At 66.8% G+C, this 10,503-nt stretch overlaps 2 protein-coding genes across 2 annotated transcripts in view; one reads left to right on the forward strand and one right to left on the reverse strand.

The window, feature by feature from the left end:
* PDE1B (phosphodiesterase 1B, calmodulin-dependent) overlaps positions 1-4,814 on the forward strand; it is a 5,320-nt gene extending 506 nt beyond the window's left edge. Inside the window, exons 2-14 of the mRNA XM_010566499.1 lie at positions 844-957; positions 1,049-1,234; positions 1,580-1,646; positions 1,925-2,041; positions 2,143-2,283; positions 2,757-2,857; positions 3,299-3,424; positions 3,510-3,611; positions 3,707-3,827; positions 3,908-3,989; positions 4,097-4,223; positions 4,372-4,508; positions 4,717-4,814. Of these exons, the coding sequence (XP_010564801.1) occupies positions 844-957; positions 1,049-1,234; positions 1,580-1,646; positions 1,925-2,041; positions 2,143-2,283; positions 2,757-2,857; positions 3,299-3,424; positions 3,510-3,611; positions 3,707-3,827; positions 3,908-3,989; positions 4,097-4,223; positions 4,372-4,508; positions 4,717-4,814 (1,519 nt within the window). The remainder of the gene's footprint in view (positions 1-843; positions 958-1,048; positions 1,235-1,579; positions 1,647-1,924; positions 2,042-2,142; positions 2,284-2,756; positions 2,858-3,298; positions 3,425-3,509; positions 3,612-3,706; positions 3,828-3,907; positions 3,990-4,096; positions 4,224-4,371; positions 4,509-4,716) is intronic.
* Positions 4,815-7,721: 2,907 nt separating this feature from the next.
* Positions 7,722-10,503, reverse strand: part of PPP1R1A (protein phosphatase 1, regulatory (inhibitor) subunit 1A) — a 7,159-nt gene continuing 4,377 nt past the window's right edge. Inside the window, exons 2-7 of the mRNA XM_010566557.1 lie at positions 10,317-10,394; positions 9,591-9,651; positions 8,614-8,651; positions 8,450-8,513; positions 7,958-8,143; positions 7,722-7,816 (exon numbers count right to left, since the gene is read on the reverse strand). Coding sequence (XP_010564859.1) covers positions 7,722-7,816; positions 7,958-8,143; positions 8,450-8,513; positions 8,614-8,651; positions 9,591-9,651; positions 10,317-10,394 — 522 coding nt within the window. The remainder of the gene's footprint in view (positions 7,817-7,957; positions 8,144-8,449; positions 8,514-8,613; positions 8,652-9,590; positions 9,652-10,316; positions 10,395-10,503) is intronic.

Consider the following 10,503-nt stretch of genomic DNA (forward strand, 5'->3'; position numbering starts at 1 on the left):
CTGGGTTTGTCCCTGTCCCCATGGATATTCCAGCTGCCACTGTGGCCCCACTGACCCAGTGGGCTGGTGAGGACTTTGTGCCCGGTGTCACCCAGGGCTCCAGGATGGGTGACGTGGTGGGGACAGCCACCCTCCAGGCTGGGGACAGGGTGACCCGCGAGCTCGGGGTGCTGGGGGGAGCCCTGTGGCCTTTTGGGCTTCTCCAGTGTGGGGAGGGAAACCTGCCACCCCCTGCCTGCACCCCTGCCTGCACCCTTGCCCTTGCCCCTGCCCATTTCCCACAGGGGGCGTGCCCCCTCCCCAGCGCTGGGTGCTGAGCTCCAGATGCTGAGTGCAGGATGAGCCGTGGGTGCTGATCTCTGGGTGCTGGGTGCAGGAGAAGCTTGAGGTGCTGGATACTGAGCTCCGGCTGCTGCGTGCAGGATGAGCTCTGGGTGCTGTGTGGGTGCAGGCTGAAGGGTTTTCGGTGCAGGATGAGCTCTGGGTGCAGGATGCTGGGTACCGGGTGCAGGACACTTTTTGGACACAGGGTGCTGGGTGCTCTGGCTTCTGGGTGCCCCCTGCATCCCCCCCAAGCCATGCCATGGCCACGCTCCCACCTTGACCCTCCCCTTGCTGCCACCATCGCTTTGGGGGGTCCCCTGGGAGGGTGCCCACCACCCCGCACTGACACGGGACACGAGCACACACGTGCACACATACCTATAGGTGCTGCCCACGCGTGTCAGGGCATGTGCGTGGGCACATCCGCTTGCAGGGCAGCTGGGGACCCCTGCGGCTGCCCCCCGCTGCCACCTCCATCCCCGGGGGGGGGCCGGTAATGGGCTGCCCGGCTGCCCGCAGGCTGCGTTACATGGTGAAGCAGCTGGAGACGGGTGAAGTGAACGTGGAGGAGCTGAAGAGGAATTTGGAGTACGCCGCCTCGCTGCTGGAGGCCGTCTACATCGACGAGACGAGGTGTGGGCAAGGGGCCGTGGGGTGACAGGGGGACACGGGGTGCGGGATGATGCCCACCCTGATGCCATCCCCCCCCGTTGCCATCCCGTAGGCAGATGCTGGACACAGAGGATGAGCTGCGGGAGATGGGCTCGGACGCGGCGGTGCCCTCGGAGGTGCGGGACTGGTTGGCGGCCACCTTCACCCAGCAGGCGCGGGCCAAGGGGCGCCGGGCAGAGGAGAAACCCAAATTTCGCAGCATCGTTCATGCCGTCCAGGCTGGCATCTTCGTGGAGAGGTGGGTGCTGGGTGGCACACCCCACAGGGTGGATGGGGAGGTTATGGGGGGGGGGCATGGCTGGGATGGAGATGGGGGGGGGGGAGTGCAGTTCCCAGCTCTGTCCCATGGCAGCCAGGGGCTGTGCCCAGCACCCAGGTGGGTCCCCAAGCACCCGGACTGCCCTCAGCAGCCAGGTTTGTCCCCAGCACCCAGCTGAGTCCCTGAGCACCCAAGTCTGTCTCCTGCCCCCAGGGTTTGTCCCCTGGCACCCAAGGTCTGTCCCTGAGCACCCAGGTGGGTCTCCAAGCACCCATCTCTGTCCCCCAGCACCCACATCAGCCCTGACTTACCCCCCCCTTGCAGGATGTTTCGCCGGACGTACACGGCCGTGGGGCCCAGCTACTCCACCTCCGTCCTGAACTGCCTGAAGGTACCGGGGGGTGTTGGTGGGGGGGGCACCCCAATACCCCACGGGGATGCTGCCCCGCTGGCACATTGCCCTGGCCTGGCAGCGCCCGGGCACAGCTGCCCCATCCACATCACTGGCTTTGCAGGATATGGCCCGGGTTGCCCAGGGGAGATGGCACCCGGCGCCGTGGGGCATTGCCTGGCATCACTGGGCATGGCTGGGTGTCACTGGGCATGGCTGGGTGTCACTGGGCATTGGGCTTGCCCCGCTGCTGGGGTAATGCCCCCATCTGCCCCCAGAGCCTCGACCTGTGGTGCTTCGATGTCTTTGCGCTGAACCGGGTGACGGACGATCACTCCCTGAGGACCATTGTCTTCGAGCTCTTCACCCGACACAACCTCAACAGCCGCTTCAAGGTGCGCCCATGCCCGTGACCCCCCCGGGGCCGGGTGCCTGGGATGTGTTGGTGGCTTTTCACGCGCGAGTGCATCCGCGAGCGTGTGTGCCCGTACCGCAGATCCCCACCGTCTTCCTGACGACGCTGCTGGATGCGCTGGAGGCCGGCTACGGGAAGTACCGGAACCCTTATCACAACCAGGTCCACGCCGCCGACGTCACCCAGACCGTCCACTGCTTCCTTCTCCGCACTGGCATGCTGGTACGGGGGCGTGGGGGGACCCACGGGGGTCCCACGGGGGTCCCGGGCCGTGGCTGGGCCCTGGGCTAGTGGCTGGTGCTGGGTGCTGGTCCAGGCGATGCTTGTTGCCACGGAGACGGTGCCACCTAGTGACAGTGCTGTCACCATGGAAATGTCACCGGGCTGATGGAGGGGACAGGGTGACCCCTGGCTTGGGGGGGACGGGTGGGCACACATGGGGTAACACCTGGCACACGCGTGTGCCCTGTCATCCCCACACGGCTGTCACGCTTGTCACAGGAGCATGCACACGCTCGTGGCGTGTCCCACGCGTGTCCCGGACAGGTGTGCGTGGCCGTGCACGCGTGTAGTCACGCGCAGTTGTGCAAACACACATGCACACGGAGGGCCCCACAACCGTTCGGCCCCGTGCCCCTTGTGGGGTGGCACTGGAGCAGCCGGTCCCCGTCCCCCTGACGCCAGCGTCCCCCCAGCACTACCTGACGGAGATCGAGGTCCTGGCCATCATCTTCGCTGCCGCCATCCACGACTACGAGCACACGGGCACCACCAACAGCTTCCACATCCAGACCAAGTGAGGGCGGGTGGCACGGCGCGGGTGACATGGCATGGCATGGCACGGGTGGCATGGTGTGGGTGGCATGGCACAGCATGAGCAGGCAGGGCTGGGGACCTGTTGTGGGGACACTTGGGACACGGTGGGGCATGGAAAGGACTGAATAGCACCCTGGGGACACCCAGTGTCACCTAGATGGCTGGGATACAGATGTGCTGGCACCCTGAGGACACCTGGGACTATTGATACAGCTGGAATACAGATGTGCTGGCACCTTGGGGACTCTTGGTGCCAGCGATACGGCCAGGATGCAGATGTGCTGGCACCCTGGGGACACCCAGGGCCACTGACACAGCTGGGATACAGCTGTGCTGGCACCCTGGGGACATCCCTCTCCCTGGGGCGGGGGTCAGCCCGCCCGCCACCGTGCCAGGGTCCCACCGTCCCCTGCGTCCCCAGGTCGGACTGCGCCATCCTCTACAATGACCGCTCGGTGCTGGAGAACCACCACATTAGCGCCGTCTTCCGCATGATGCAGGACGATGAGATGAACATCTTTGTCAATCTCACCAAGGACGAGTTTGTGTAAGGTCCCCGTCCCTGTCCCTGGGACTGTCCCCAGCTGGGACGCGGGACCCTGACAGCAATTTCCCCCTTCCCCGGGGCGCAGGGAGCTGCGGGCGCTGGTGATCGAGATGGTCCTGGCCACCGACATGTCCTGCCACTTCCAGCAGGTGAAGTCCATGAAGACGTCCCTGCAGCAGCTGGAGAGGTGAGTGCGGGTGCCCACCCGGGTTGTGGGGGGGGGGTGTGTGTGTCCCCCAGAGGTTTTGGGGACAAACCTCAGCAGCGGGGTCCCCTCCCCAGGATTGATAAGTCCAAGGTGCTGTCGCTGCTGCTGCACGCGGCCGACATCAGCCACCCCACCAAGCAGTGGTCGGTGCACAGCCGCTGGACCAAAGCCCTGATGGAGGAGTTCTTCAGGCAGGTAGGGCGCATGCATCCCCCAGGATGGGTGGTGGGACGTGGGGACCACCCCCTGGGGACATGTCTCCCTTGCCTTGCCAGGGGGACAAGGAGGCTGAGCTGGGGCTGCCCTTCTCGCCCCTCTGCGACCGCACGTCCACGCTGGTGGCCCAGTCCCAGATTGGTGAGTGGTGGTGGTGGGTCTCCATCCCCACCCTGTCCCCAGCCACCAGCCTCGCCATGGGCAGGAGGGGGTGTCCCCATTGACTCCGTGTCTCTTCCCCACCGCAGGCTTCATCGACTTCATCGTGGAGCCCACCTTCTCCGTGCTGACCGATGTGGCTGAGAAGATGGTGCTGCCCAACGCCGAGGACGGCACCAAAGCCAAGGGCAATCCGGTGGCCGGCCAGCAGGCCAGGTCAGCAGCGCCAGCCTGCCTCAGTTTCCCCTTCCCCACGGGGAGGTGGTGGGGTTCAGCCTGGGGGTGGGGGACAGCCACTTATTTTGGGACCTGGGTGGTGGCAGTGGTGGCTCTGCCTTGCTCTCAGCTGTCCCCATCCCTACAGCTCGCAGTGGCGGCAGCCGTCCCTGGACGAGCACCTGGAGCTGGGGGATATCAAAGCCGACCTGGCTGGCTTCCGCTCCACCTGGACCAAGTACATCCAGGAGAACAAGCAGAAGTGGAAGGAGCGGGCGGCCAGCGGTAGGGGACGGCCACCACAGCCGTCGGGGAGGGGATGGGGACCATCCCGGGGATACGTGGGACCAGGTCTGTGCCGAGCATCCCTGGGTGGGGAGGTGGCCCAAGCACAGGGTGGGTGACCATCTCGGGTGGGGAGATGAGTTGGGCAGGGGGTCGCAGCCCCCGTGGGTGGTTGGAGTGACCCCCCCAGCCCCACGTCCCGCCGCAGGCATCACCAACCAGGCGTCCATCGAGGAGCTGTCGCCCTGCGAGGAACAGTCGCCCGCGGCCCCCAGCCGGCACAGGCAGAATGGGGACGTGGAATAGCACCGGGAGGAGCGAGGTGGGCACAGGGGAGGCCTGGGGGGGGGGGGCAAACTGTAGAAGGTGTGTGTGTGTGTAGGGATTGGTGGCATTGCCGTGACCGTCCCTCCCGACAGCAGGTCCTCGTCTGGCCGAGTGACGCCGTCTCGCCCAAAGTCTTCGACGCCATCGAGTTCAGCACCATTTGCAGGGAAGGAGCCGCCCGGGGCCGCAGAAGGATCAGTGCCAACCTCCGCGCCAGGAGCATCCCCGGGGCCGGCAGCCCCCCAGCCCGGCCAGCTCCGGGTGCCTGTGCCAAATCGGCCACCGAGCCGTGTGGCCTTGGGCCACGGGTGACGGTGACGCCGCTCCTCTCACTGCCACGCCAGCGGCTGCCCGGCGCCTCCCCCGACTGGGTTTTGTCCTTACGGCTTTTTAAAAAAGCTTCTTTTTGCCCCACTGGGGAGCTGGGGGAGGTGGGGGGGCTGGGGACGATGATGGTGGCCCTGGGGATAGCAGGGGACCGAGGGACGGAGAAGCCACGTCAGACACGCTGTCACCCTGAGAGCACCACAGTCCCCTCTGTGCCTGCTGGGGCTGTCCGGTGACACCGTGATGGGTGGCCCTTAATGTCCCCCTGTGCCCCCCCCACCTGTCCCAAGCATCCCTTACGCGGGATATGTGTCTCTATGTCAGCCGGGCTGGGGACACGTCCCTGTAGGTCCTGTCCCCAGGTCCGCTGGCCGCAACGGCACCTCAGAGGTTCCCCTTGGGGTCCTGCCCTACGCAGCGTGGGCAAGGCTGGGAGCTGGGGGCCGGGGGGGGGCCAGCGAGGCGGTGATGGGGCAGTATGTGTGGGGCTGGAGTAGCGGTGGGTGCTGGGCCTGGGGCACAGCAGGAGGGCAGAATTGGGCCAGCCCCTGGCTCCGGCATCCCCCAGCTCCAGGGTGCCTCTAGCGCCTTCTGGCTCCGGTGTGCTTCCAGCAGCGCTGGCTCCAGCGTGTCTCCAGCATCCTTCAGTTCCAGCATGCTCCCCAGTATCCCTCCCCTGCTTGCTCTGGCTTTGCTGTGCCTCCGGCATCCCAGCTCCGCTGTGCCTTGAGCATCCTCTGGCATCCCAGCTCCCGGTGTGCCTCGAGCATCCTCCAGCATCTCGGTTCTGGTGTGCCTTGTGCATCCTCCGGCATCCCAGCTCTGGCGTGCCTCGAGCGTCCTCCGGCATCCCTGGCTCCAGCGTGCCTCGAGCATCCTCCGGCATCTTGGTTCTGGTGTGCCTCGAGCATCCTCCGGCATCTTGGCTCCAGCATGCCTCGAGCATCTTCCAGCTCCGGCATCCTCCTGCTCCGGCATCCCAGCTCCGGCCGCCCTGCCCTGCTGTGTCCATCGCCCAGCCGCCGTGGCACGGCCCGTCTGTGTTTGTACTTTTCTACCCTGCGGTAACGCGTCGTGTCCCCACTCGGTCACCGCTGGCAGAGCTACACCTCGCGCCCACCCACACACGCATGTGAAACCAAGCGTCGCCGCTAACGAGCAATTAATAAACCGTACACCACCACCAGCCCGGCTCCTGCACCCTCACCCCGGGGGACCTGGCTTGATCCCAGTGCTGGGGGTGTGATGGGGGGGCCAGGATGCCCTCCTGGGGGGGACAGTGGCTGGGGCCTGGGGACAGCTGGAGGGGGACAGAGGGGGTGGCACAGCTGGCTTGGACCCCTGAGGGGGCGGGAGCTGAAGCCCGGAGGCGGGTGCTGCCCCCCAGCACCCAAAGGGGGGGGGCCCGGGCCCCCCCCCCCCCGGCGCAAAGGCAAGGCGGAGGCGGCAGGGAGAAGGGATCCCTTTAATACCGGCTGAAGCGGGGGGGTCCCCGCGCCCGCCCAGGTGTGTGCACGCGTGCTCTGTGTGTACGCACATGGGCGTGCATGCAAATCACATGTGCAAAGTGCGCGGGCTTGCCCCCCCCCCGTGTCCGTATGTGCACACGTGTGTGCGTGCAAACGCCCGGGTTTCCCCCGCGGGTGCATGCATGTGCACCCCCCGGCCACACGTGTGCAAGCGTGCACACCTACCAGCGTGTGCATGCACACACGCGTGGGCATGGGAAGGGTGCAGCGCCCCGTGTCCCTGGGAGCAGCGGGGCCGCATGTCCCCCAGCCTGGGGGGGGTGGTGGTGGTGGTGACAGCGGGGTGGCTGGGGGGGGGCCCTGGGGACACCCCGGGGCTGGCAGTGAGGGGGGGGGTGGCACAAGCCGTGCTGCAGGGGTGCTGCTCGGTGTCCCCAGCGTCACCTGCCCTGGGGACCTGGGAAGGGCGAGGGGACAGGGTGGGCAGCCCGGCTTGCCAGCGTCCCCAGAGCCCCCCCCAGGGGGGACCTGCCCGCGGCAGTAAAAAAAAAAAAAATCCTCCGGAAGCCCCAAAGCAGCCGTCGAAATCTTAGAAAACGATCAGATAAAAAAAATAATGCAGCGTTTGGCTCCTTTGGCCCGGCCGTGGCCTCGTTCCTGCCGCCCGCTAGCACCTGGGGACAGAGGGGAGCCGCGCTGGGGGACGGGGACCCCGCGATCGAAGACCCCCCCATCCCTGCCCCTTCCCCAGCAATACCAGAGCCACGTCCCCGGTGCCACCCTCGCCCCGTGTCACTGTCCCCTTCCCTGGCATGCTGCCCAGGATACCTCCATAGTGTCCCAGTACCTTCCCCAGTGCCCAGTATCCCCCGCAGTGTCCCAGCAGAGTATCCCTGTACACCCCCAGTACCCCCGCAGTGCCCCAGTACAGTGTCCTAGTACCCCCGTACAGTGTCCCAGTACCTCCCCAGTGCTCCAGCAGAGTGTCCCTGTACACCCCCAGTGTCCCAGTAGCCCCCCAGTGCCCCAGCAGAGTGTCCCAGTACCCCAGTACAGCGTCCCAGTTAACCCCCAGTGCCCCAGTACATACCTACTGGCTGCTGGCAGCACCCTTGCCACTGGCCTCCTTCGGTGCTATATGGGTGCCCTCCTCGGCCAGGCTTTGCCGCTCGTCTCCGTGGGTCCCTGCAGGTGCCGTGGGGCAGGGGGTGAGCTCAGCCCCCTCCCCCACCTCCGCTGCACCCCACAAACCATCCCAGCACCCCCACCCCCCCCCCAATTCTGGATGCGCGGAGGCTCCCGGGGTTGGGAAGGAGAGGTACTCACGCTCGCCGGGACCGGGGCCACCCTCGTGCGTGGCCAGCGGGCAGGTGCCACCGGGACTGTGGCTGTGCTCGGTGTCACTGTGGTGGCAGCGGCCAGGGCCACGCTCCTGGCCGGCGGCGGCTGCCTCCTCTTCCTCCTCGCCCTGCGCCTGCTTGCACAGGTGATGCTCCACCATCATCTGCAGCTCTGCCAGGCAGGGAGCGGTGCTGGGGTGGTGGTGGTGGGGGGGGGACGACGACGCGGTGACCGTCCCCACGCTCCCGGTGACACCGGGGAGATGTAGCCCGGCAAGTTTGGTGGCCTCCTGTCCCCTCTGGTGGCATTTGCCACGGCTGGACCCCGTGTGCCCACGGGCACAGCCACACTCCTGACCTGGGCACGGCTGAGCAGGTCCAAGGCCAGCGCAAAGGTGGTGGCATCCCACCTGCTCGTCACCGGGAGGGGGGGGAACGGGGACCGTCACCCCCTGTTGCCCACCCCCTCCCAAAATACCTTTCATGGTCGGGGTGGTGCGGGAAACCTTCTTCCTCTGCCTGGGTGACATGGCCAGACCCGACTGCGAGGGAAGGGGAGTTGCATGAGTGGGGGGCACCCTGGGGGTACCCCGAGGGGCTGGGGGCTTCCCCGCAGCCCCCCACCATGGCAGCAGCACCTACCTTCAGCAGGGGGTTGGGCAGTCGGTCCTCGTCAATCTCTGGGGGGGACAGCCAGGGGGGTGTGGGGGGCAGAAGGACCAGAGGTCAGCGGCGAGAGTGGGGTGCTGGGCCCCATCCTGCACCCCCAATGTGAACCCGGCCCCACTGAGTCTGTCCATCACCCATGGGTGCTCGGCGTGGCTGTGGGTGCCATTGGGACAGTCCCGCTCCCCCCGCCCCAGCACCGCCATGCCCCCCACATGAACCAGCACGGGAACCAGCATCCCGTCCCCTGCTGTCCCCACCAGGCTGGCAGCCCCCCTGGCAGCATCCTGACACCCCCCCACCCGGGATGATGCTCAACCCTGTGGCGGTGGTTTATTCGCAGCCGGAGCCTGCTGCCCCGAGTGGGCACAGGGTTTGGAGGTGGCACTTGGAGACAGAGTCCCCCAGCCACCGGGGTGTCCCCAAAGCGGGGGAAAAAAAAACCCCCCCCCCGCGGGGGGGGGGGGGGGCAGGGAGGCCGTGACACAGCTGCCAGGCGGGTCAGACCCCGTCCCCAAAGGCCACATGCCTGGTTGGGCCAGTGACCGAGAAGCTCTTAAATGTCACAGCTGGTGTCCCCTGCTCCCTGTGCCAGCAGGGGTGGCCCCGTGCCGTTGTCCCCAGTGTCCCTGGCACAGTGTCACGGGCAGCTGCTGCTCCCAGAGATGGATGGGCTGAGCGAGACCTGGGGCCGGATCCTGGAAACGCAGCCCTGGAGCAGGGAGGGCAGGGGCTGAGCCGGGCTGGGTGACACATAGGGACAGTCCCAGGGTGGGGGACACAGGGCACAGGGTGCTGTTGTGGCAGGGTGCAGGATGCGTCCCGCTGCAACCAGTGTGCTGTGGACCTCAGCATCATATATGGGGGTCCCTGAGCATCATATATGGGGGTCCCTGAGCACCCCCGGGTGGGCTGCAGCCCGGGGTGACAGGGTGACACGCGCAAGGACCCACCTGGGGACGACTGGTCGCTGCTCAGGACCAGGTTGGCAGGAGTTGGTCGGCGCCTCCGGATCTGGAGGGGGGGACGGACGGGAAAGAGTCGGGACCCACGGCTGTACCCCGAACCCCATCACGCCCACCCGGACCCCCACCAGCACCGAGACCCCCCCCCGCCTGCGATGTCCTCATCCCTGGGGCAGTGGTGGCCCCATGGGGATGGAGGATGCTGGCCAGGGCCCCGAGCCCAGCGGCTCCCGTGGCCGGACATGTGTCTTTTAAATCACCATCTCCGGGCCAGCCCTAATGAGAGCCGGGAGCTAATTATACCCCAGCCCCAGGAAGCGCTCGGGGACATCGGTGTGGCGACACTGCCGGGGCCCTGCCCTTCCTTTGCGGGCACAGTGTCCTTGCCCAAGGTCACCTGGAGCATCCCGGGCTGCTCCCGCCCCATGACCCCCGCTCAGTGCCTTCAGGGGGATTTTGTGGCCCCGTTGGAGGATTCGGTGGCCGTGGCGTGGCCATGTCCAGTGGCAGCGGTGACAGCGGTGACAGCGGTGACACGGTGCCCTGCAGGTGCTCCCTCGCCCCCCTTCCCCGCTGACCCACTAACTGAGTTGCTCCGAAAAAAGAATTTCCCAGCGAGGATTCCCTAATGAGGTGGAATGCCTAATGAAATGCTGATGAGATGCTAATGAGGCGGGTGAGCGGCTGGGCGGGCGGAGGAAGCCCCCTCCCCACCTCCCCCGGCCCCAGCCCACCCCCGGCCCCCCGCAGCATCTTCTCCGTGTCGGCCCCGTTGCCATAGAAACCCACGATCTGGATTTTAAACGGAGATTAGAGGGTGCCGGGAATTGCCGGGAATTGCCAGGAATCGCCTTCTCCCGTCAGGGACCTGCCGACGAGCCCCCCGCTCCGGGGCTGGGGT

Source organism: Haliaeetus leucocephalus, unplaced genomic scaffold (genome assembly GCF_000737465.1).
Source record: "Haliaeetus leucocephalus isolate CR32 unplaced genomic scaffold, Haliaeetus_leucocephalus-4.0 Scaffold214, whole genome shotgun sequence".
NCBI lineage: Eukaryota > Metazoa > Chordata > Aves > Accipitriformes > Accipitridae > Haliaeetus > Haliaeetus leucocephalus.